This window comes from Podarcis gaigeae (assembly GCF_964106915.1).
Source record: "Podarcis gaigeae genome assembly, chromosome: 3".
NCBI lineage: Eukaryota > Metazoa > Chordata > Lepidosauria > Squamata > Lacertidae > Podarcis > Podarcis gaigeae.
Window position 1 is genome coordinate 108,799,874 of NC_139680.1, and position 27,622 is coordinate 108,827,495.

The 27,622-nt window shown below is 41.3% G+C and overlaps 1 protein-coding gene across 46 annotated transcripts in view; it reads right to left on the bottom strand.

The window, feature by feature from the left end:
• Window positions 1-27,622, bottom strand: part of NRXN1 (neurexin 1) — a 988,232-nt gene that overhangs the window by 954,183 nt on the left and 6,427 nt on the right. For all 46 annotated transcript variants that reach the window (XM_083733051.1, XM_083733048.1, XM_083733042.1 and 43 more), the window contains exon 2: window positions 24,449-26,096. In XM_083733051.1, the coding sequence (XP_083589177.1) occupies window positions 24,449-25,187 (739 nt within the window). In that variant the 5' untranslated portion in view covers window positions 25,188-26,096. The remainder of the gene's footprint in view (window positions 1-24,448; window positions 26,097-27,622) is intronic.

A 27,622-nucleotide genomic window follows, 5' to 3' on the forward strand; every position in this document is an offset into this window, starting at 1 on the left:
GTTGAGAGAAATGCTGCAGCTCATCTAGTCCAACTGCCTCAAGTAGGAACGTCAACTAAAGAAAACATAGCAGATGGCCATCCAAACTTTGCTTAAAAACTTTTGATGAAGGTGAGTCCACCACCTTCTGAAGGAATCTGTTCCACTGAAACCTACCATAAATAAGATACCAGTAGATTGGTCAGGCGAGGCCAGACTGGCTTTCTATTGTTACCTGGCTAACTGAGCAGAAATGCTTACCTACTGCAATTTAGATATTCTGTCTCCACAACTGTGAGCCTAGTTTAGATACAATTAACTCCAGGTCTGGTCACAGTTAATTTCCCTGGACAAATCATAATGGAAACCTAGGACTGTATTCAGCATTCTCTGTCTGCTAACATAAGGGTTCTTGAGCTAGTGGATGGGTGAATTTTAATGTTGCACAATGGAAGAATCCAGCACAACAGTTGTACTAGTAGCCACTTGCTGTCATAGTAGCCAGCTCCTAATGGCTATGGGGACTTCGGGACCCCAGCATTTCCATTCAAATGGTGTGCATGCACTGTGTCATGTGATTATGAGGGGGCGGGGCTTACCTGGGCTCCCACAATATTTCATTCAAATTGGCACCCCTGTTTGTCGTGCAACAGGTTGTGTAATCTACTGAGCTACAAAGTTACCAGCTACCCCTTATGCATTCTTTTGCCCAACAACCTTCTGTCAGCACAAAACGTTTTGCCAGCACATGTATACCATGAAGTGACTTGAACTGTAGCTAACAGTCGACTTTTAGAAATACTCACTTGTGCATGGCTGGACTATCTGGACACAGTCTCTGTCTAATCCAACACTACTGGTTGCAGAACAGATGAATCCGGGTGTTGCTCTGAGCTAAAGTGCAATATTGCCGCTGCCAAAACAACCCGGTCAGTCAACAGGTTAGACAGGCTCAATATCTATCCTGAAGCAGAGCATGAAAGTCCTACACTTCAGAGGAGACATGCATATATACATTGTGCAGACAGAATGCTACTAGGCAAGGGGCATATTTTAAACGACACTAAGATCAGTTTTCAGTTTATACTTCTTTCTCTGTCCAGAAAGAGAAGGGCCTCCGGGGATATCAACATTGCTGGAAAGAACAAGGTTCTGACTACATTCTGTGCCATTTCCTGCAAAAAAATAAAATAAGAAGTGCTGCATTTTCAACAGAAAGCCAGTGAGCCACTCAGCATATTTATTTTTAAGCCAGTTGTTTAATGGTTTAGTGTAACAGGAAGGAAAAGGAAAAGATTCTGCAGGGACTACTAAAATGGTCTAGATCTGTCAAACTACCTGCCAAAATGAACCAAGTGAGGACACTTCAAAGTTTTAGAAATAGGACAGACTTAAGCACCAGGAGATTATGAAGTTGTTGGCAATGTAGAAAAGGACAGTTGGAGACACATTTTTCCAGGAAGGAGAGACAGAGGAGAAAGCATCATTTTCAGGGGCTTATATCAGGGCCAGCCTCACCTAGAAATAATGTGAAGCAATTGCTTTAGGCAGTCAATTGGACATGCGAACATATTAAACTGTGTGACACAGATTCAAATCCTGGGCTGTTGTTTTCTGTTGTGATGGGCAGCTCTACAATAAACAATAAAATAGAAGCAGCACCTGGTCTGAAAGCAGACAATGAAGCAAAGCAGGCCTGGACCAGGTCAGCGTTTGGCTGGGAGGTTTCATGGGAAGTCCATGTCTAACATCTGGAGTTCCATAGAAGAGTGGGGTACAAATGTCCTTATGGTTGCTGCTCTAAACTCCTTGGGAAACGACAGGCTACACAAATGTGAGTGATTAAAAACACAGAAGCCTATTTCATTCATTTCAAATGAGGCTTTGTAAGGAATGAGCTGGAGACCACCTCCTTGCAAAAGGTGGGCCATAGGTCTTCCCTTGAATCTGCAGGAGAGCCCAATTTCTTGTTGTATTTGAATCAGGTGCTAGTATACAAGATCTCAGCTGGTGTCTGGACACTGGGCTGGGATGGTTGCAGGGGCAGCACATTCTGTTTTGCTGCCTGAGGTGAAATGGGAAGGTTCTCCCCAACCCTACAATCTCGACATCACTGACCCAAAGCTTCCTTGTCTGGGTTGCACAGTGAAATGGCAGCAACAACAGCAGGTTCTGACAAGATCTCACAGAGTGCACAAGATCTCATGAGACTTGCTGGAAACTGCTGGTTCTGGTGCTCCACCAGTAGAGGAGGGGCAGGGAAGAGGGGGCACCCACAGGGAGGGTGGGGGAGAGAGAGAGAGAGAGAGAGAGAGAGAGAGAGATGCAACTAGAATAAAAAGGCTGAAACAGAGCAGCAGTCAAGTGCATCAAGTTGAATTTGGTAAGTAAAATGTGCAAATGATGTGACTCGACTGTATATGTAACCCACTCTTAAAAAACACTGTTGTAGAAGTGAAAAGCTAGAAGTGAAAATTTTGACACCCCCCCCCCAATAAATAAAACAAGCCTCTAAAAACAAGGGCCACACAAATTCCATGAGAAGCGTTGAGGGTGTCACATAGCTGCTGTTCCTAGTACCAGAAATGTCTCCTCTATATTAAACTCATTAATGTTTCATAGGGTTAGGAAGCAAAGAGGAGACTGAAGGAAATTAAGACAATTCCAAAATAATAACCCAATGCGTGAGACAAGGAATTTTTTAAAAGTTGAACAACAATTTGAAGACGAGTACACATTGACCCAGTTCTCCATGACACAGTAAGTGTGTTCCTGGTTGAGGCTCTCTGTTAGTGAGGAGAGAAATCAACGGCAAGTCCTCATTCGGCAAGCTTAGCTCAGCACAGTGCAACAATAAAATGGATTGGGGAAGAAGAAAGAAGCTATGAGAGTCTGCCTAGGAATTTGCAGTGTCTCTCCAAACCATTGTTTGGCTTACTGTGTTGTGCAAACCAGCTCTGTTGGGTGGTATTTCCTATTATTATTATTATTATTATTATTATTATTATTATTATTAAACATTCCACACACACATCTCAAGGCAATATACAAAATTATTTTTTTAAAAAGCTACAAAACAGTTAAAACAACACAGAAAACAACAGATATGTTAAACAACAACAATGTAGACAGCTGTGCAGAGACCCATTCACCCAGCTGGGAAAGACCATTGGAACAAGAATTGCCTTCCATTGTTTCTGTAGAGTGCAGATGATGGGCAGCTGTCATATCTCGACAGGAATGCTATTCCATAGAACAGGGGCAGTCACACTGAAAGCCCTGCTCTGAATTACTATGGAGTGGGGTTCTGATACCTTTGAAATTTGCAGGGAAAAGCTCTCCAGCAGACCAAAGCGGCCTACTAGGTATATATAACAGATAGCGCAGTTTCTGTATAGGTCCTCATGGTATGTAAGAGATCCCAGCTCAACAGCTAGCTTTCCATGTACATCTGACTTGCTAGAACTAGAAATGGCATGCTGTACTAGATTGTCCCTTAGACAATAGGGGATTTAAAGAAGTTACATTACTTTGCCCAGCACTGGTAAATCTCCAACTGTACTGGGCACAACAGGTTACTCAGAACTCAATTATGTATAACTGTAAGGATAAATGGACCTCAAGGACAATCCTATGGGAGAAAGCTAAAAAACTGATAGTAGCCCAGAGCTAGAAAAAGAGATAGATTAATATAGAAGCTTAGAATATATGTTGACAGCTTTCAAATATTTGCAAAGATTTCAGAAGAGGAGAAGCCATGGTTTATCCGTTCTAGCAGATCCAGGCTAAGCATGAAGAAGCAACTTCCTAATTGTAGCAGCTGCTTAGAAGCAGAATAAGCAGTCGAGAGAGACCGGAATTCATTATTTTTATCTTAATTCACTATACATTCACATTTTAAATTGTATTGAAAGCGACACTGAAATACGTCAAGTATTTGTTTGTTACAAAGATTAATCTATGAAGAACCTCCTTATATTATCTTGCATACATTTAAACCTTACCTTGTGAGCAATTATCTTACCTTACATATTATTTGAGGTTTGCATAAAAATGTCACAGATTGTATCTTGCATCTCATGGCATTTTGGCCTCACTATTTATTTTAATTTAAGCAGACTTTCTTAGGACAATGAGTTCATTGCTTATTCTCCAGGTGTTTTAAGCTGCTTGCAAATCATTCATAATTTTTATGCTAGATTTTATCTTGTTTTTTGTATTTTACTGATATTTTTGTAAGCCACCTGGTACAATTTAGCAAAAAGGTCAGGGAATGAATTAACTGACATTTTTTGAAATATATAATTCCCCCCTCCATATCTGGGTGAATGTTTCTGCACGTATCTGCAAACTGAGGACAACACTACAAGAATATGATGAAAGGAACACCAACCCAATATAGTTTATACCACTGTGCACTGTTTAAAGCAGGAGTCGCTATCTCCTTTGGGCCCAGAGGCAGATTTGCAAACTGAATAAACTGTCATGGGCACCATACACAAATAGCCAACACAACAGAATGTTTGTTTCAAGCCTAATTTTAGAGGAGGGAGGGATGAAGGGGAGTCCCTATGGGTGCATGTGTACCTGCTATACAGGTTATGCAAAAAGGTGGTGATTTTTAACTGGGTCTCCTCTCGCTCTCTCTTTTAAAACATGGGAGGTGTAGAAGAAACATAAGAACAAAATAACCTAAGTTCTAGGGCCATGGGTAGGCAAACTAAGGCCCAGGGGCCAGATCCAGCCCAATCGCCTTCTAAATCCAGCCTACGGGAATCAGCGTGTTTTTACATGAGTAGAATGTGTGCTTTTCTTTAAAATGCATCTCTGGGTTATTTGCGGGGAATAGGAATTCGTTCATTTTCTTCTTCTTTCAAAATATAGTCCAGCCCCTGTTCAACAAGGTCTGAGGGACAGTGGACTGGCTCCCTGCTGAAAAAGTTTGCTGACTCCTGTTCTAGGCCTTACAGACAAAATAAAACAACAACAAATTGCCAGGTCCAGATGGCATCCACTTTAGAGTTCCCTAAGAACTCCAATACAAAATTGCTGATCTCCTAGCGAAAGTATGTAACTTGTCCTTCATTCCTATGACTTCCATACCAGAGGGCAGGGGCAGATTTAGTGGCGTGTGACTGGTCGGTTGCACTAAGCCTTTCTGGTGCTGCAGGGGGCACCATAACTATGATTTAAAATGGAGCGTGAGTGGAGGCCATGAAATTTTGTCGTTGCAGAGGGCGCCACTGAAATTTGAGACCCCAAAGCCTGCCACAACAGAAAGGAACAGGGGCAAGCAACCAAAGGAGGCAGGATTTAATCCCCGCTCATCAGCTGATGGCCAGGGGTTAAATCCTGCTCAGTTCCTCAGGATTCCGTGTAAGCCCCTTCCTGATTTATGGAGACCCAAGCAAAGATGACAGCTTCCATGTACCATATCTAAAGTTTCCATGTTAGCACCTAGCAGCAAATCTGGACTTGGAATTAAAAATAATAATAATAATCAAAAACTCCAGCCATAGCTTACATAGCATATATAATGAAGACAGAATATTACACAAACCTTGTCTTTTTTAAAAAAGAAAATCCTTATAAAATCCATATATATATATATATTGTGTGTGTGTGTGTGTGTTAACAACTAAACACAACACCAAATGAAGACATAGGAGGAATGGTGGAGACCACCTCCCAATCCTTGCCCTTCCAGAGAGGAGGAAGAGGAAGACAGTATAGATTTACAACAGGGTTTGATGGAGGCCGCAGCTCAGAGGCAGGTGAGGGGGAAAGCTGAGAAATCAAGGAACAGCCAGAGCAACATCTGGCTGACACATTGTCATTAGAAAGCATTCCAGACCTTCCATCTCCCAGAACTCGTTGAGCCTTAAAAGTAGGAGAGCAAAGAGCTCAAAGGAGGTGATGGAGATGATGATGAATAAGGAAGTGGGAGAGATGGGAGGGTGCAGATTCCCTTGGGACAATGCAAAGCTGGGTTCTATAGCCTCTCTCTGCAAAGTTTGAAATAAAAAAGGAGTGTAAGAAAATTTCCCTTGTCTTCATACGTTTCTGGGCAACCAACTGGGAGCCGCTGACAACATCCTGACATCTATCCACAGAAATGTTTCAAATGAAGTAAAATGGCTGTCTGGAGGTGGGGGTGGAGGAAAGATATCTGAACCTGTGTTTCCAAATCTAAACCCACCATGCCAGCAGATGAGGAAGACAATGGAGTGAACATGCCCCTCTCTACCTTTTTAATTCAGGATCAACTTGTCATCTACATGCTTTATGATAACAGTAAAATGCAGCACAGAGCACAGACTGTCACACAGAAGAAGCAAATGAGAAAATTTGTTTCTAGGTACAATAGGAGTTGCATGTTCCCAAATCTGAAATTATCACAGAAGACTGCAAGCACATTGGACAGCAAAGGAAAACAGAAACGAAAACAAACAAAAATGAAGTGATACTCAGGGCCTCCCGTTTGCCTGCCTGCTGCAAAAATAAATAAAGTGCAGGATGAGGAATTAATGGCTCACATTATATTACTTTCCGAAGCATATTGATTGATAAAATGGTATCAGCTCTTACTCTTATTACATTACCTACTATCGCTCACCCAGGGCTTCCTCAGCACAGCACGATAAAGGCAGAAGCGTTATGAAAGGCAGATGATTTTTTTAAAAATACGATGACAATCACAGCAACAAAAAGGAGAGCTAGGAGTTTATGGGAGAACAATTAGGCATGCTTTTATCATAAGTCAACAAATGGTTCATTCATGCTTCTGAAAAGCAATATTTTTATTTAATGTTGCGCATTCCTTGTGGAGATATTTCACACAACATGCTGTCTTATACATCAAAGCAGTCCTAAGCCTTCCTCAGACATGCACTCCATGTAGACAACTGCAAAATGTGAAAGAGGTGAGGACAGCTATTTATTTTGTTATTTATTTCCCACCTGAGTGTACACACTAAAGGCAGCTTACACCCTGTAGAGCAGCCTAAAATCTGAAAGAACAATAACCAGTTTCAAGCAGTGGAAGACAAGGAGATGAACTAAAAACACTTGGCATATTATTGCTTGAAATCCTTTAAAGATGCACCCGGTGCCTCTTTCCGCTGGTTAAAAAGGTGACATTTTTTGGAAAATTTAATCCAGGGTCCTGGAGCCCAGCCTTGATCCTACCTACAGCTGATTATACTTCCTCTACAGAGAATATTTAGTCCTTCCTCCTTTATCTCAATAAATGTGTGCAGAAGCGCCTCATATCAAGAGGTGCTCTCTTAATTATAAAGTCAGCATGAATTACTGAGGGAAAATATGGCTACTAGTATTTTTCAATATCACAACAACACTTTTTATAGCATCTGTAATTATGGTCAGCCATATCTGTTCACCTAAGATGCAGTTCATACGCAGTTCATCTAAGATGTTTTCTGCCTGAATATGTACCTGGGAGGGTTTGGTCTGAATACCATGTATTTTTTTACCTCACTTTTACACACAAAGCTCTATAATGGCTGTTAGGATTAACAAGACTGGGACTATTATATAAAAATAACACTCTATATTGGGAAGAGCACCAACAATGGTTTTGAAGGGAGGTGCTATTTGTATCTATGTGCAAAGAGCACAGAGATGCACTAGAACACACAAACATACACAAATGCAAAACTCCTTGCAAAATTCAGGAATGAAACCTCTCACACTCTCTCTCTCTCTCTCTCACACACACACACAAACACGCACAAACACATGTCATTATAATATGTAGGCAAGGCACCACCCACAAACTGTGTCCAACATAATAATGGGCATTCCAGTAAAATGAAATAATTTAACAATTTTAAACAAGCAATTTGCTTTACGTTTTTACAGCGTAGTCTTCAAATGATCTTGGTTGGCCCCTTTCTTATTTCTAGAACTTTCCATTTAATCCATCCCGGAAACATATTTTTGCGCCTCTAAACAAAGGAGGCAAAGAATACCCAACCTCAAATATATACATTTTGAGACACATATCATATATAATATCAATATAGCCAACCTTACTCCTCCTAACAGCATTCTTAGCATGTCTCTGTGTGAGTGAGTGCACACACAACACAACACTGACACCTTATGTATCTGAGCTCTTATGTCAACTGTATTGTGAAGAAGGGATTTCACTAGCCATTTCAAGGCTAGATTTTGAAATTTTGTGCATCAGATAAGCATCTGAAAACAGCAAAAGGAGCGTGAAAATCAATTGCAATGCATGAGTGAAATGCTATGGGCAGGCTTCCTTTGAGAAGCAGGCAATTTTAGATCCTATGTGCATTGTATTCTTGCAATGGGAAAGGGGTTCAGCGGAAAATAGCATTGCCTATTTCGGAACAAGTTGTGGCAAGAAACCAGTAATTAATGATAACAAAAATCTGTACAGATCAAGACAAGGAAACAAATATGGCTTCCATTTAGGAACTGCACATTTGAATAAGTGAGAAGGACCCCTGCTGGGATCAGATGGTGTGGGTGTCCAATTTGGATTTCTCAGCAGTTTTTAAGTGTTTGTTTGCAACATAATTGCAATACCAGTTCTTAAGATCCAGAAGTAGAATTAAAGTCACATTAATATTCTATATCTCCTGATGCTCACAATCCAGTTGTTGTTGTTGTTGTTGTTGTTGTTGTTACAGTGTTGTTGTTTTTTAAGGTGATAATAATCTGAAGGCCTTTCCGGATATTATTTGGGGGGGGGGCGGGGGATGCAGCTGCATTCACACAGCAGTTTATTTCATTTCCCCAATGTTTCCCTAATTGCTAATTTCGGCATTAATTTTTTTTAAGCTTTTCATGTTATGCAAAAACCACTTCTGGAAAACCAATGGGAAGTGGTGTGTGTTTAGCACTCATTTCCATGTTATTTCATTTCAAAGGAGGGGTGTTCATGTAATGTAATGGGCTCATTTGAAACTTTATAGAACCTTTATCCTCAATAATAATGGAATTCACAGGTGGGAAAAACTTTCATTTCTACACTTCTTTGTTACTTGAGAAGGCAATATTTGTATGAGCAATGGCGGACCTTTGCATCACAGATTTCAGTGGCGCCCTGTGCAACGTCAGAATCTGGAGACCCCAACTCTTGCCCTCTATTGGACATCACAGTCCTGGCACATGCTGCGGAACCCCAGAAGCTCCACACCTTGTGCAACAGAACTGCTCGTGCCTTTTTGATAAGATTCAATACTTTATTATTCCTTTGGAGCTGTGCTGTCTCTTTGTACTTTTATCCTTCCAGGCTGTGGCGCTTCACAGCGTACATTTTGTATTCTTTGGTTTTCTTCTATTTTGCTAAGTTTGCAATAAAATATTAAATGTGAAAAAGATAATAATAATAATAATAATACAGTGGACACTCGGGTTGCGAACGTGATCTGGGCGGGATGCACATTCGCAACCCACAGTGGCGCATCTGCACATGCGCTGGTTGCACTTCTGCACTTCTGCGCATGCACAAAGTGTGATTATCGCTTCTGGGCATGTGCAACTGCCGAAACCCAGAAGAAACTTGTTCCGGTACTTCCGGGTTTTGGCGGTCCATAACCCAAAAAAAACGCAACCTGAAATGTCTGTAACCCGAGGTATGACTGTAACAACAACAACATGTTTTTCAATGCTCATAAGAATGAACAGAGGACAGGAAAAGTAGTTGTGGGACAACACTGCCTTTCAAGTTGCTACTATCATTTAAAAATGTCACTCCGAAATCTTGACTGTATTTAGATTGCATTCTGCACTGTGTGAAGTGTCCAGGATGTTCCATCTGTACACTTTTGCATGCACATTAACACAATATGCACAAAGTTGTCATGCTTTAACCTCCTATATGTAGAATATTTAACTTGAAATTCTTTCAACAGGAGTGTCTAGTGCTGTGCTAAGCTCTCAAAGGATGCAAGTTTAGCCCAATTTTTAAGTGTGTGCATGGGGAGAAACTTACTGGCAACTTTACATTTTAGGGATCGGCATGATTTTCTAGGGCACTGGAAGCAAAAAAGAAAGGGAGCTCCCAATGGGGACAATAGGTTGTGTCACAAATGGGGCATTCTGGAAATTCAAAACAGTGCTAGGAGCTCGATGGAGTTTTGAAGAGCTCTGGTAAATCTACTACCACTCCCAAAAATCTGCTCTAAAATCACTGGACTTCCTTCTGCCTATTTTGCAGTAAATGGGACTGTAAAATTGAGGATGTGTCATTTCACCCAGCCATCTTCGTCTGATTTACATGGTAAGAACAAGACCCTTGCAATTAAAATATGCACACATTTCAAAGCATGTAAGGAGAAAAGCGAAGGTAATGTTAAGTTCCTATAGAGATTGAAGAGTTAATCTGGAAACATCCTGTTTGCTATACAGATCTCCATTTGCAACACTGTAATGTGAACTGCTCTCTGTAATGGCCTTACATGTACTCTTAATTACAGGAAGGCATTGCCACTAGAGTAGAAAAAATGACTAGAGTCAAGTTTCTCCGCTTTTAAGTAAAACGAGAACTCTCTGCTATGCCCAATCAACAGAATGCTCATGTCTTTTCCCTTTCTGCACTGGAAAGCATGAAATGTGAGTGCCATTTCAATGGAAAATGACTTTCACTTGGAAAGTGGTGGGGGGCTGGTTGCCATAAGAAGCTGCCCCCAATCCCAGCTCTACCAGTGCTTCGCAAACCTGGGTCTCCAGCTGTTGTTGGACTACAACTTCCATCATCCCTGACTGCTGGTCCTGCTAGCTAGGGGTGATGGGAGTTGTAGTCTAACAACAGCTGGAGACCCAAGTTTGGGAAACACTGGTGTCCATGGATGGGCAGGAACACTGCAGAGTTTCAGGTAGAACAGCAGACGTCAGGGATCTTTAGCATGCTTCACCAACCAGCTATAGCCCTTCCCCATCTGAAACACAAATAGATGACAAGTTTTATACCATGCCATCAGTTTGCAAAGCAATTCATTATCTTCGGGTTGGACCATTGATACCTGTCAACAAAAGGGCTGTTGCCCTACGGTACCCCACAACATTCCACTCGTCCTAAATTATATTTTATCAAGCACACCGGAACTGCAGAAAGTGGGCATTGGGGAATCTGGAATGCAACCTCAAAACGCTGAAGCACATGCCAAGGCAAGGGGGTATGTATTGGTGCGTACGTGCAAAGCCAGCAAGCAACTGGGTGTTTCTGACTACTGGGTACAAAGCATCTGCATCAGGAAGCTAAGCTCAGTTGAGCAGATCACATTCACAATGGCACACAAATTGGGTGTATGTACGCATAGACCAGAAATTGCATTCATATGCATATAGAAATATGCATCCCCCCCTCCACAGCTGGATCTGGGAAACACATAAGAAATGAGTACTGAAATTTGTATGCATGCGGATATATTTTGCCAGGAAGGAATTATTAGATTATTTCACTGCAAATTTCAGCTCAAGAGAAATTCTGGAGCTTCTCTAGTTTAAAACATTTCCTTTTTCTGTTCCATTTCTAACCCACTCATCTTCATTAGTTTCACTATTTAGTCACCAATATGTTGTACACTTTGTAGGTCCTTTCAGGAAGCTGTAACCCTCCAGATGTAGCTGGACTTCAGCTCCAATCACCCCTGGCCATTGGTGATGTTGGCTGAGGTGGATGGGAGCAGAACAACATCTGGAGGGCCACATTTTTCCCAGTTTAGTACAAAGTGAAGAGACAGGCCAAGATTGTCATAGTTTTCTCTTTTTATAGTAAATACACTGGGAAATGTGTGAACAGTTGATGCTCCATCTTCATCAGTATTTCCAAATTATTCAATAATTTGCCCTTTTAAATCAATGATTACTGTACTTAATAGCTTGGCTTAATTTGGAGCCAATCCAGGGAGATCTACAAATAGTTTGCCTTTTTTTTCCCACCAAAGAAAATGGATAGTCAAAACAGTGCCCTCCAGATATTGCTGGACAGCACCAGGTTTAGGATTAATAATAATAATACATATATTTATATATTTATACAGGTCAGTATATGAGTAAACTGTACCTAAATGAACTGTTGTGAAAATAAGAAATAGGGAAAGAACCAAATGTTGTCCTTGCTTGAGGCGCCATGTTACCAAAGACCACCTAGAACTTCCTGACCATTGACCATGTTGGCTGGGGCTGCTAGGAACTGAGAACAGTTGCTTACGCCCATGCCTTGTATTTCTTTTATTCTGGCCACAATGTTATTTTGATGCAAGATGCAAGTTTACTGACATGCCTGTAGCGATATGGACATAATTCTCATTGTAAATATTTTTTAATCAGTGTGCCTTAACTATAATTATTATTATTCCAAATGCACTGCTTTGTAAATTAAATTTTGAGAAGAGGTCTATAAATATTACAAAATATTCAGCTCTCTATATTGGACAAACAGGCCAGACCTTACGCCAAAGAATAAACGGACATAAATCGAACATCAGGAATCACAAGACAGAGAAACCAGTAGGAGAACACTTCAATCTCCCAGGACATTCTATACAAGATCTCAAAGTAGCTGTTTTACTACAAAGAAGCTGCTGAATTGCAACTTATCACCAAACTTAAAACCATGGAGAAACCTGGTCTGAACAAAGACCTTGGATTCTTATCTCATTATACATGACAAAGCCATTTTTACCTTTTCACCCCTTGCTTTTTCCTGTAAGACCTATTGCAGTCGTTAAGAGTCGTCAACAGGCTCATCACAGCTATCTGCCAATCACCCATTCCCACCACCCTTCTGAGTAATACCCCTCCCCACCTTCTCACTATATAGAAGGGTCTGGAAACTTCTGTTTCAGTGTATCTGAGGAAGTGTGCATGCACACGAAAGCTCATACCAAGAACTGGAAGGAATTTTTTTTGTTATTACAAAATAAATTAGGCTACTGGTGATGATCCCAAAATCTACTTCTCCTTTTTTATTCACGGCACTCTTTATCCTAGGGGTGGGCCTGGGCATAATGTGGGAAATGTATCACTATCAAATTGCAATCTCTTCAACAAGAATTTGACATCCAGCAAATCTTAAATTTCCTACAAGCCTTCATTTTAGCCCTGGGATCATTAGACTTATTCTACAAAATGAACAATTCTGCCTGCCTAAGGCTGCAAGCAAGGACTAATAAAAATCAAATGTGTTTCTTCCTCCAGTTGCCAGTCCAGTGGTACCTCAGTTTACATACGCTTCAGGTTACAGACGCGCTAACCCAGAAATAGTGCTTCAGGTTAAGAACTTTGCTTCAGGATGAGAACAGAAATCATGCTCCGGCAGCGTGGCAGCAGTAGGAGGCCCCGTTAGCTAAAGTGGTGCTTCAGGTTAAGAACAGTTTCAGGTTAAGTATGGACCTCCGGAACGAATTAAGTACTTAACCTGAGGTACAGTGGTGCCTCGCAAGACGAAATTAATTCGTTCCGCGAGTCTTTTCGTCTTGCGCGGTTTTTCGTCTTGTGAAGTATGGTTAGTCACAACTGCACCTCTTCAAGCGGTTTTAAGAAAAAAGGAAACAAACTCGCAAGAAGCAAGCCCATGGGGAAAATCGTCTTGCGAAGCAACTCAAAAAATGAAAAACCCTTTCATCTTGCGTGTTTTTCGTCTTGCGAGGCATTCGTCTTGCGAGGTACCACTGTAAGGTTTATCCACATTGCCATGCATATTTCCCAACAGTGTCATAACTATGTATCTCAGAGAACATTAAACAGAACTGGCTTAAAATGATCCTAAACATTTTCAAGTTTCAGTCCTGCTCCTCTGAAAACTTGAGGGTCCATACTGAAATGTCCAGCTCTTTCAATCCCTTAGGTCTTGAATTCAGAGGGGAAATTATAACTTTAAAATATCACATTCACAGATATATTCATAATACATGCTGGTTCCCTGCCTCAGGGCTTAATATTAAGAAACATTTCAGAGGCTGCCATTTAAAGTAAAAAAAAAAAGGGAGATTATTTGAAAACCCAACATAAATTCTAGATTCTGCCAGGCAGCTTGCTCCCTTTGCTGTAATTACATCCCTGGCACTATGCTATCCAGTGATTTTCTACTTCCTAACATAAAACCTTTAAGTGGGATGGGAGAGTTTACACAACAGCCGTGAGCTGAAAGTGAGTTGACAAATTTGGGCCTACATGTTCCTAATAAATGGTAAAAGGTAAAGGACCCCTGGACAGTTAAGTCCAGTCAAAGGCGACTATGGGGTTTCAGCGCTCATCTCACTTTCAGGTCAAGGGAGCTGGCATTTGTCTACAGACAGCTTTCTGGATCATGTGGCTAGCATGACTAAACCGCTACTGGCACACAGAAGACTGTGACAAGTGCCAGAGTGCATGGAAACGCAGTTGACCTTCCCGCCCCAGTGGTACCTATTTATCTACTTGCACTGCTATGCTTTCGAACTGCTAGGTTGGCAGGAACTGGGACAAAGCAATGGGAGCTCACTCCGTCATGGGGATTCGAACCACCGACCTTCCAATCAGCAAGCCCAAGAGGCTCAGTGGTTTAGACCACAGTGCCACCCGCATCCCATGTTCCTAATAACATTTAGCTATCTATGACATCCACCCTAGCCATAGCAAAAGTGGAGTGTCTTTGATTTTAAAAAGCCCTTCTTCAGCACCATGAATATGGCCAACAGTACTAGTATACAGTGATACCTCGGGTTACATACGCTTCAGGTTACATACACTTCAGGTTACAGACTCCGCTAACCCAGAAATAGTGCTTCAGGTTAAGAACTTTCTTTCAGGATGAGAACAGAAATCGTGCTCCGGTGGCGTGGCAGCAGCAGGAGGCCCCATTAGCTAAAGTGGTGCTTCAGGTTAAGAACAGCTTCAGGTTAAGTACAGACCTCCGGAACGAATTAAGTACTTAACCCGAGGTACCACTGTATAGTCAAAGCTACCAGCATGAGTTTGACCAAGCTGCAGGAGGCAGTGGAAGACAGGAGTGCCTGGCGTGCTCTGGTCCATGGGGTCATGAAGAGTCTGACACAACTAAACAACAACAACAACTAGTATATAGATGAGATATGCAGCAATGACAGCACTGAAAGGCAGGACTCATCAATGACACCTGGCTGGGAGGAAAATCTGTTTAGTGCTGAAGTGACGGTTTTGCCTCTTCACGTGTGTGGTGCTGATGGATCCATTAAAACTGAGAAACTTAGAAACAAACTGTTCTGAAAATCCCTATTTCAGCCTAAAGTTTAATTTGGTGATTTTTCTAAGGCTCCGTCTTCATTGAATCAGCACTCTTTGGAACAGCAGATAATGTCTGGTTCTGCAACACCCCCACTTATGTCCACATGCTTTTGGAATGAATACTGAAGATATTTTTACCTAGTCCTCCACAAAATCTCCTAAATTATTAAGGCTTATATTACATAGACGTCGTTCTTCCCGGTAATGTTCATAAAAAGTTATGGGTCCAGGAGATACTAAAATAGCTCCTTTCCATTCTGGGGAGATTTTTCATCTTTGCTAACTTTTCCCCATACATGGCTTGAAGTCCGAAAGTCCAGAGAGAGTGGCTCCAACAATACTGATTCTGAAATTGTGCTGTTCTCAATATTTTTGTATCCCGCAGTCCACGATGTTTGAAGAGCTCACTTAGCCTGAAGTAAGCTATTGTCTACAGCTGGCATCAGGGATGCAGGTGGCGCTGTGGGTTAAACCATAGAGCCTAGGACTTGCCAATCAGAAGGTCAACGGTTTGAATCCCTGCGACGGGGTGAGCTCCTGTTCCTCGGTCCCTGCTCCTGCCAACCTAGCATTTTGAAAGCACATCAAGTGCAAGTAGATAAATAGGTACCACTCTGGTGGGAAGGTAAACGGCATTTCCGTGCCCTGCTCTGGTTCGCCAGAAGCAGCTTAGTCATGCTGGCCACATGTCCCGGAAGCTGTATGCCGGCTCCCTCGGCCAATAAAGCGAGATGAGTGCCGCAACCCCAGAGTCGGTCACGACTGGACTTAATGGTCAGGGGTCCCTTTACCTTCTTACAGCTGGCAGCAGCATCATTTAGCATTTATCAGTGTGTGTAGCTCAGTTTTGCCCACAACTCAACCACCTTAGTTTGCTACAATTTAGCAATTTAGCATTTCATCACCACCCTAGCTTCATTTTGCTTTTTGCTTTCCAACTGAAGCACAACATCCCATGGAAAATGAGCATGCCCAATCCTTAACGGTTGATTGTTTGACTTTCTTACGCCCCCTTACTTTTTAAAAAAGTTGGGAGGTTGTTTGGGGGTTTTCTTTTCATACTTTGGTAAAACACACTGACATCTCCCTCTTGTTTCTCAATTGCCATGTTTTGTCTCCATTTCTTTTGGCACTCGCCACTAGATCAGTATTAGAAGAACTATGATTTGGGGTGGGGCAGAAATCCTGGATTCAGTCCCTGGTGTCTCCTGTCAAACAGCTATAGAAAGCAAGAAGACCTCTGCTGAAGACCTTGGGGGAGCGACTGCCAGTCTGAGAAGACAACAGGGAACAATGGTTTGGCTCTGTGTATGGTGGCTTCTTAAGGTTTAGTCTATTTTATGTTGTGAGAAATATCCCAGGTATAAAACGACCTATAAAGGTTATGGGCCTATCTGTATTGCAGAGGCATAAGATGGCAAGTGTAACATTATTGGGCTTTTAAAGAAATGTAAAACTCCATACAGCCAAGTGTAACTACAGTCATACCTCGGGTTACAGACGCTTCAAGATGCGTTTTTTTTGGGGGGGGTTACGGACCGCCAAAACCTGGAAGTACTGGAACAGGTTACTTCCGGGTTTTGGCAGTCACACATGCGCAAAAGTGCTAAATTGTGCTTTGCGCATGCGCAGAAGTGCTGAATCAGAACCCGCGTGTGCGCAGATGCGCAGACACAGGTTGCGGATGCTGCGGGTTGTGAATGTGCATCCCACATGGATCATGTTCACAACCTGAGCATCCACTGTATATGTAAAAACTACTGTTGATAGATATCACTATGCCAAAAGATAAAGGGTGGTTTTTTGTTTTGTTTTTAAATGCATTTTTATAACCATAATACCTGGAATCAAAGCCACAAGGGCTACCTCTTCAGTCTACTGCCTGTTACAGGAAGTAGTTGTACAGTAACTAGGGTTGATTTGACTCACTCAGGTGAATTCAGAGCTTAATAACTAGTCTGGTGCATGGATAGCCTCCAGGTCGTTTAATCAAACAGGCTCCTCAAGCTCAACCCACTGGTGCAGGGTGTTCCTGGCATTATTTAAAAAGCTACACTCCCTGCAAAACAATATTATAAAAAATATTGTTCTATATCATGATGGAAAAGGTAAGTGGTTGGAACATATTAGGACTTTCCCCCCATTATTCTTTTGTCTTTATACCCACCTTTAAAACAAATGGCGTCACATTAGTAAGAGCAACAATACTTTTAAAAGGTGAATTTTATATAAGGGTAATACTAGGAATGATTAGCAATTGTTTTCTGTTTCCACAGGAGCGGGGGGTGGGGATGTTCATAAAGACAATTAAACCCAATCTCTATGAATATGGGCTCAGTAAAAAAAAAAGAAGAGCTAAAAAAATCTCCATGGAGTTGTAAGTCTTCTGCATTTCACAGAATATTTCAATATTGTCATACTTTACAGCATTATCAATTACACAGTTATTTGACTATTTTCACTTACAGCTTTTAATAAATAACCTTGGTAGATATTGCTACATTTCACACTGGATTCTTTATTAAAATTAGCTGACAATCTGTTCTGATTTTACTGTTCTTGAACTTTTTCTGAAGCAATGTTCATTTAAATCCACTCAAGAATAATTTTGTCATAATTTCTGCTACACCCAGGACCTGAATGACTAGCCACTGATAGACTTGTTCTCCATGAATCTGTCTAATCCCCCTTTTAAAGCCATATAAACTACTGTAGTGAATTCTCTAAATGAATTATATACACTGTGTGAAGATAGACTTCCTTTTTTCTGTCCTGAATCTCCTGCCAATCAGCTTTGCTGGAGGAACCCAAGTTCTGGTACTGTGAGAGAAAGAGCAAAACTACTTTCTCTACTTTATTTTACAAATCTTTATCATGTCACCAACCAGTATTTCCTTTTAGGCAGTTAGGCATTGGAATGTGTTGTTGGTGTGTGGAAGGGCAAGGTGTGGCCATCGCCTACCCCTTCAATTTTGGGTATTCTGTTAAAGGAATCCGGCAGTCGTGGATCCTGTCCGATGCCTGTGTAGCGGGGGGCCATGGCACGACCCTCGGTGACATCAGGGGAGAGCTCTTCAGACTCACCCCTCTCTGAGAGGGTGGAGTCAAATCTTCTGTGGTCCAATGCCTAAGCCAATACCTTCTCACATGCTGTAATCAATAAAGTTGTGGCCTTTTCTTGCCCATTAACCTTATACACTGTGTCCACGTGTCTTTATTCCACCAAGCGGGAATCGGGCCCTCAAATCACAATTTCCTTTTATAATGCAGCAAAAAACACAACAAGAAAAGTGAGTGCCCCACACTGCTGATTGTTAAGTTTGGATTGCTTTTACACCTTTTTGATCTTTATTATATCCATCTCTGCTATATATATTATTTCAAAGCATACTGGGAAGGTTTATTTTTGACCCCTTTCCTACTGATCATTTTCACTGAGCTATCCACCAAGACCAATCATAAATGCACTAGCTATCCTTAGGGCAAACATCTATCTTTTGCCCTTCCATCAGCAATATTGAGCAGTCCAGGATCCCCTTTGAGGCTAGAGGTTTAAGTCAACCCTTTTATTGCTGGAAATCATAAATATATTATTAATAACGGACATAAATTATGAAGGATGGGGTGACTATAGCTTGCCAGTGAAGTATATTTTTGGACAGCCGTCCTCTCTCAGAAATACTTGGTATGTTAAATGAAAATAGTGGCTCAAAATGATATTTCTTCATGGTATTAAAAAAAAATCAAATAAATTTGTTTTGAATTGGCACTCACTTATTTTTTAAGTTAACAATAACATAACATAGCCACGGTAAAAATCCACCATCCTACTATGCTAGAATTTGGAATGCATGGCACTGTATTTATTATTATTATTATTATTTACACACACACAAACACACACACAACTTTATTGCGGTCCATAGACCCAAAATACACAGTACATTTTTTAAAAGAAAATTACATTGTTGCCGTTGTTTTAATTTCATTTTTGTATTATTCCCTTGTATTCATGGATGCATAGCTGTACTTACCTTCCCACTGATTTGAAGTCACTTTGTGTCCTTCCTAAAAGACACTCCTGGGAGGCCAAAGGGACATTGCCAGAACAATTCTTGGGTTGGGGCAACTAGCTAAAATATTTTAAATGGTTCTAATTTTGGTTCCTCTGTTTAGTTTTTGTAGGGTTGATGTTGGTTAAATGTTTAGTTGGGGTTGTGGTTATTTTAATTTGGGTATAACTGTAAACTGTTTATTATTGTTATTGTTATTATTATTGGTTTCTATTGATTCATTGGTTTGTTTGTGGCTTGTATAGGATATTTTGGGTTTTTTATTTCTGATGCTTTGTTGTGTTTTTATATATGTTGTAAGCTACCCAGAGTGGCTGGGGAAACCCAGCAAGATGAGTGGGATATAAATTTTAAATTTATTATCATTATTATATTATAATTATTATTAAATGTTCAGATCTCCTAGAAGAGGATGTGTTCCCTTTGTTATTCCTGAGAACAGTCAATAGAAAAAGCTGCTAAACTATTAATTAAAAGTAGAATAAGAAATGTGGTTAGGCAGCATGATATGCCGATTCTTCAGAAGTTTTTATTTCCCTCTTGATTGCATTCCCCCCCCCCAGCTCATGACATGTGATCAGAAAGTTATTCCTGTGATCTGAGGGGCTGTAAATCATGGATATATATATATATGGTAAAGGGACCCCTGACCATTAGGTCCAGACGTGGCTGACTCTGGGGCTGCGGTGCTCATCTCGCTTTATTGGCTGAGGGAGCCGGCGTACTGCTTCCGGGTCATGTGGCCAACATGACTAAGCCGCTTCTGGTGAACCAGAGCAGCGCACGGAAACACTGTTTACCTTCGCACCAGAGTGGTACCTATTTATCTACTTGCACTTTGACGTGCTTTTGAACTGCTAGGTTGGCAGGAGCAGGGACCGAGCAACGGGAGCTCACCCCGTCGCAGGGATTCGAACTGCCGACCTTCTGATCGGCAAGTCCTAGGCTCTGTGGTTTAACCAACAGTGCCATCCACATCCCATATATATCCACACACACACATACATACACACAGAGAACTTTTTTTCTAACCCATTCCTGGTACAGTCCAAGGCAGATAAAATAAAATCTCATTATGTATAGAGGCATTACATTTGTAGTGCACAAATAGACCTAGGACTGTGTGCACACCATACAGTTAAAACAACTGACATCCTATTAATAATCCTAGAAACTATACGCTGTTAGGGATGCTGGGATTTGTACAGTGACCTCAGGTTAAGAACTTTGCTTCAGGATGAGAACAGACATCGTGCTCCGGCGGCGCAGCAACAGCGGGAGGCCCCATTAGCTAAAGTGGTGCTTCAGGTTAAGCACTTTCAGGTTAACAATGGACCTTTAGTATGAATTAAGTTCTTAACCCGAGGTGCCACTGAACTTCTCTGAGAGGTAAACTACAGCTCCCATGATTCTTTGGGGGAAGTCACATGATTTAAATGTAAGGCATGTATGCTTCCTAAATCCATTGTCTATTACATTTCCCATTCTATTCCTGTTCTTTTTGTTTAATCTGACCTTGTTTCATGGAACAAGATATCAGGATGACTTTGCCAAATCATGTTTTCTGTCAAACAACTAATACAAGTACATTACATATAAAGTGAGTACATTTGCAGAGGTGGCAAGAAAAAGCTGATTTTGCAAACTGAATGCAGGTTTCCTTTTATAGGGACTATAATCTAAAATTCTATATTGTGTGACAACTTTTTAAAATGTTAGTCAGCTTTTCTGTTCTGTTCCTTGTGTACAATCAGGCTGCAATTCTATGTATGCTGATTTGCAAATAAGCTCCATTAATCTCAGCGATGCATCCTTCTGAGTAAACATGAAGAGGAGGACTGGCCTCTCATTCTCCTGCCCTGTTATAACCCATGCTTTAAAACAAATAAATTGATCTGGTCTCAGTACATAAATAATACTGACCTACCTTGCAATGCTTTTTGTACGAGACAATGCATGTGAACATTCAGGAAGCGCCATTAAAAGTATATTATCACTAATAGGAATACCAATAACATATTAAAGAACAGCTATGGAATCTGATATAAATAGTTGGGTCCGTGAAGGTAGCAGCGCCCCATATTGCTACAGTAAACTCAGTATTTATAGCAGGCTATGTTTGCTTAAAAAAAACAACAACTGCTCAGTTATCTGCACAGTAATGAGCAGCACCTAAGGCGTGAAAAGAAAACTCATTAACAAATCCTCTTCCCCTTATGCTATTCCACTTTATAAAGCAAGACTATGCAAGAAACACAGGCATATCATAAAACCCCATGAAGTTTAACGACCAGAAAGTCTTCTGATTAACTTTTATGCACGTACAACAGTGCCCGGTATATTTTAGGCACTTCTATAAATAATGGTGGTGGTGAACGACTCCTCCGTCATACAATAATCCAAAACACACCACTAAGTAAACAGAACACCATATTCAGTTGGTGTGTTTTCTCAACCACTGAAGAAACCCCACCGACAGTTTTTAAGTCTACAAAGACTCAGAGCCACTAAGGGCGAGGAAGAAACAACCGCTATAGGCAAGAGCTGCTGTGAGTCTTAAGCCTAATGAGGGGAACAGGTTGCACATGTCCCCTTCCTATTTTATTTTTGCTTCCCCTAATTAGTCACAAGAATGTAACCTAATCACAGAGTAATTCAAACCTTTGATTAATCAATACAAAGAGCTACCCATTGCTGTTATGCAATCAACCTTATTTGATATGGTTTTCATTAACAAATAGGATGCAAGGGCTCAGAGAGTAACAGCTCCCTGTGACTGGCTGGGAATCTTGTCTTTTGTCTGAATTTCTTTTTAATCAGCTGCAATATTGCACATCGCAAGCAGTGTATTTTCCCCTGCAATCAGCATACACTGTGATGTTCTAACTGGGATAAAGAGTCCTTGCCACTGCCATAATTAAAGACTTGTGATGAGTTCTGAGGCTGCACCACACACTTACCTGGGAGTAAATCCCACTGATATGAATAAATGTAGACGGAATAGGTCTGTTAATCTTAATAGCTGGCTAGATCAAAAAAACACTCATCCTTCCTCCACTTGAAAGTGTTAATTGCACTTTTTTTGAAATAGTTTATGAGATTTACATGCATCTAGCATCAACATCAGAGTTTAATTTTAATGGAGGTGCAATTGTTTCATCTTTCTAATGTGGTGTTGTGACATACTTCCATCCCTTTCTTTTGGTTCTTAATGTACTTCTGCTTCTGTATCAATGTTTCTTAAAAACTTATTTGTTAGCTTGTTTTCATAACATGGATAGTGTTTCAGACAATTTCAACATTTGTAATTTCTGCTATTAACTGGATTCACATGCAGTCCTCTACATGTCTTCTCAAAAACAATCTCCAATTGTTTTAATGGGACTTGCTCCCAGGTCATTGCCATAGGATTGCAACCTCAATCTATCAATCAGTTACCATTGTGAATTAGGTCAGTGTACTGAAACAGGGACATCTAAACACATCTAAGCCCTCCTTTAAGACCACATACTGCATTAAAACCAAGTATTTGCAAATAACACCAATACAAAAGCATTTCCTCAAGAGCCAATGATCTTATAGCATATATATTATTTGATCTATTACAGTTTCAACAGCATTTGTGAATATATGTAATAAAAAAGGCTTGAATGTTCAGCGCTAATAACAGAGAAGATGAAAGATAAAAAGCTGACAAATTAATAGGATGTGAAATGACTGAAAATCTAAGAACTGGACAGCAAAGGAAGGAGGTTTACATAATAAAAAGCACACCCACAAATTATGTCTCTTTTCTACAGCCAGTGAAACTTGATTAAAAGTGATAAAGGCAAATTACTCAGTCATTATAGACATATAGCCACTCAACAAGCACCTTCATCTGGTCTTTGTCAGTTTGGAATCATTTCTACGTTCCATAGGAAGATTGTTTCCTTTAATTTTTATATGTGTACAGAAACATGTATTCTATCTCCTCATATGCTATCATTTATAACAGCTTTGACTGTCACTCCATGTCCAGCAAATGCAACAAAAATATTTCCTATCCATTTCAGAAAAACATCTGCAAAAAATTAGAAATGCAAATATTATTTATTTTAAAAAATAAATAAGGACCAGATGAAACCGCACTTAATTAATCCATGTTACCAAAAGGGATGGGCGCTGACAATGAGGATTCAGTTATTAACATGTTTGCAGGTTTGTTTTGGTTTGGTTTTTTTAAAAAAAGAAAAAGGGAGAAGAATACAAGCAAGTCCCTTTTGCTTTCACCATCTTCTGAGTTCTAGTTCTGAATACTGACCTCTGGAAATATTCCAGTCAAAATAATTCTACAGCTGCATATAGCCTTCATATGACAGACATATGAATTGGCTAAGTCCATTATTGCAAAATGACATTTATTCTGGTATGAAATTATAAATCCACTGCAATTCATACTCCTTGTCCATTAAGGAGCTGCACAAATAAATCATTGATATGGCTTCAAGCAATCTGATGATATTAATAAACCTACCTCCAAAGAGGAAGAACAAACACAATTTCTCCATTATCCTCATACAATGAATAAATCCCATCACCTCTCCTCCCACGCTTTCATACAATAATCAAACTAGGAGCAGCCAAATCCACAAATCTGTTAAGGCCAAATACTTGCTTTTGGAGCTATTTAATCTCATTGGGACTAAACAGGTTTAAAATCAAGTACTTCAGCTGACTGGAGTTGTGGATGAATTTGAAAGCCCGTTTCCTAATGGGAGAAACCCCATCAAGGATAATTTCAAGTTACCCATTCCCCATCTTTCCTTTTCTAAACCTAATTCTCCACATTCCCTTCCATGCAATCAAGTTCTGCTCACCACATTGCTCACTGCCCACAACCTTCCTGTTCCCAAAATGGCGACTTTCCCACCACCACCCACCACCTCATCTTCAATTTTGTCTTAAAACATATGGCGACAATAATTGTTCAAAGGGATGGAGGAAGAAGGGCTGGAATATTTAACCGAAGGTCCAAGGTATGAGATGGATGAGGGAAAAGCACAGCTGCGAGATTCACTCATACAGAGGAAAAGCCATGCAGTCTCCATCTCCTGACCTTCCCTGTCATTGAGGGAGAGGCTGGCAGGGCAAAGGTGAAAACATGTTCTTACCTTCGCTGCAGTCCTTCCCGCGGAAGCCAGTTTGGGAGCAATCACACACAGCCTGGTCGTTGAGCACAGAGCAGACGCCTCCATTGAGGCAAACGTCATCCCTGGCGCACAGGTGGCTCTGTTCGTCATCCAGCCGCACTTCTTGACTCTCCACAGGCGAGGACTGTGTGTAGTTGACCCTTACATCTGTTATCCATCCCTTGAAGGGCTCCCGGTCCTTCACTGAGGAGAGTGTTACTTTTAGAGTAGCTGAACGCAGCTCGGGAGGCAACCCTCCCAGAAAGAGGCCGCTGAAGACAGTCATGTCCCGTCGCTTGGATTTCACTTCCACCCACTTAGCCTCAGTCTGGTCGATTAGTAGCGTCGTGTTCTTAAAATTGCGGCGGACAACCACGGTGTGCCACAGGTTGTCGTTAACAGCCATGTCGGAGAGCAAGATGGCGGGTTCGGCACAGAAGATGGAGAAGCTGAGCTGGAGCCTCCCGCCTTGCGTCAGGATTAACTCCAAGAAGTCACAGAAGCCCTCGTCGTCAAAGTAAAGGACCAGGCCACTGGAACTGCGGGTCTTCATGTTGAAGCTCATTTCACTCTCGCAGCAGGCATTCCATTTAGGGAAACGAGTCCACTGGCCCTCTGCTCCTGGGAATTCCAGGCTGCTGCCAAGCTCGGCCCAGCATCCCAGGAGAAGGGCCATCCATAATAGGAGGCAACCTCCCCGCCTGAGGAGCACAGGCCCCATTCTTCGTGGGGTGGGGTGGGGGAGAGGGGGGAGAGGAGGGGGGAGTGGTGGTGGGGGGGTTGAAGCAGACAGGGTAAAATCTTTCCAGGAACCCCTCACACTAGATAAGTTAACTCTTGCTTTCCTAATGTTCTGGGGAGGAATAGTGGAGTTGCCTCTCCCAGTAGGAGAGGCTCAGGGGAGGCACACCCAATATGTAAATCCCTCCTCCCTTCAAAAAAGAAGAAGAAAAAGCAAAAGCAAAAAGCAAAATGAATGAAAGAGAATACTTTCAAGCACAAGCAAATGTGCAACTTTGACGGGGCTGTAAAAAAATGACTTTAGAAATAAAAGGCACTGGTAGATGCTATTCAGTCATCTGCTTGGCTTTCAAAGGAGATGTCTAAGGATGGATGAGTCAGCAGAAATTTTAACCATCAAACACCCATGTCACCAAGTTGGAAAGGAGATGGGGTGATGTTCAGGAAGGAGAAGGCCAACAAGCCACCCAGAAAACCTTCTCCAAAGATCCACAGGCCCACTGAGACTCGATCAATATCCCAGCACACATGGAGGAATCAGTATCCAAGCCCATGTAGAAGTCATGTTACCCGATAGCTGTATTTCCCCAGGATTCTCCCTCACCTTTCGCTGCAAGCAATTGCCGGATTACAATCCAGTCTTCTCAAGGCTGATCCTCTCATCAGATCATGGTCTGCTCGCCATGCAACAGATCAGGAGGAGATTCCCAATGGAGCTGAAATCCAGACACTGTCATGAAGCTCAGAAGCTACTTGAAATGCAAAGCTTCACAGCTCCTGTATTGTTTTGGGCTTTTGTTTTCCTTGAGCAAGGCCCAAACTATGAAGATCCTGGTGTTTGATCGTTGGGGGGTTTTGCGCTGTGCTCTTTTCAAAATAAAACAACCATCTGTGAAGATATAAAACAAAAGACAAGTACATTTCAAAACCACGAATGAAAAGTAAAACGAGCCTGTAAAAAGGGTGAGGGTAACCACGGATTTAAATGTAACCAGAGGCAAGTGCAGGCTCCCTTGCTACAATCAAGCTAAAGCGTCATGCTTTATGCCCTATGCTGGGGGGGGGGGGCGTTTCTTGTGATGAATTCCATTCAAGTTAACTCCATTAGTCACTGTTTTAAATGCCCAAGTCTGTTTGCAGCAGTAATGTTTTGGACTGGAAAAATCATTGGAAAAACCTCTTTCATGTACAGAGCTTGTTACGGCAGAAAGGGGCATTTAAATGTGTTACTTATGTTTACTGCCATTTGGGCATCTTCAAACATAATTCATTACAGAAATAAACCTACGCCTACTATCCTCCATTCAGTGATGTTATTGCATGCTGTGAACCTGCTTATTTTCCCCCAGTGTTCTTAAATTCATGAAAATGGGACAAGATCACAACAAGGCCGAACAGACGGTGAATTACCATAGTTGTTGCATTCCTTGCTAGAAGTAAGATTGTGTTTGTTATGTCTATAATATTTCTAACTGTTGAAATTTTACATTATTGCAAAGGGGGGAGAAGCTGTATGATACAGCTAGATTGCTGTATCATACAGAACACAGTTCAGCCATCTTCTGCTATTACTCTTTTAGGACCAGGGATAGCCAACAGTGGCGCCTTCTAGACCCCAGCTCTCAATATCCCAGGCTATTTGTCATGATGGCTGAGGCTGATGGGAATTGTGGTCCAGGAACACCTGAAGGGGAACACATTGGCTACCTCTGCTTTAGGATAAAGGCCAAAGCCCTGTTCACATAAGCCTCTATATATCTTGGAATATTGGAATTAATTTGTGTGTTTGTGTGTGGTGTGGCTAAAGCAGTTTGCATGTTTTAAGAAATACATCTCCCCCACCACTGCCTTGAACTCTCCCAGTTGTATATTTAACTTAATGGATGATACATATTTATTGATAGCTTTTCTATCGTAAATCTGTGTCCCACTTCAGCAGCACAAGCTGTCACCCACAGAACTCAGGCACATGCAATAGGAACACCCCCCCTCAAAAAAGGCCTCAAAGTAGAAGTAACACCAGAGCACAACCTTCCCTAGACTATCAAATGTCATTTTCTTTCTTGATGTGCCTTGAGCAAATTTCACCCACTGCCATCCCTAATTTGCATTCTATTGCACAGTAACCAGGAGCATTCCAATGTTGTGCCAATCAGGTGGGAAGCTGAGGAGAAAGGGAATAGCTTGATATTGTGCAGTGATTGGTAGGAAGCAGTATCTTGCAATTGTTGGTACAGTTTCGTATTTCAGAAAATGTTGGAATGAACAGTGCAGTGGTTTAGTAAATATAAATAATTTCAATCAGTTGCCAAGGTGCTTGACGCATTTTAATGCCTTGTCTAAGTTCAAGATGGAGGGAGCCAATATTCTGTAATTTCTCAGGACATGTTTCTGTTTGTTTTTAATTTTTGCTTT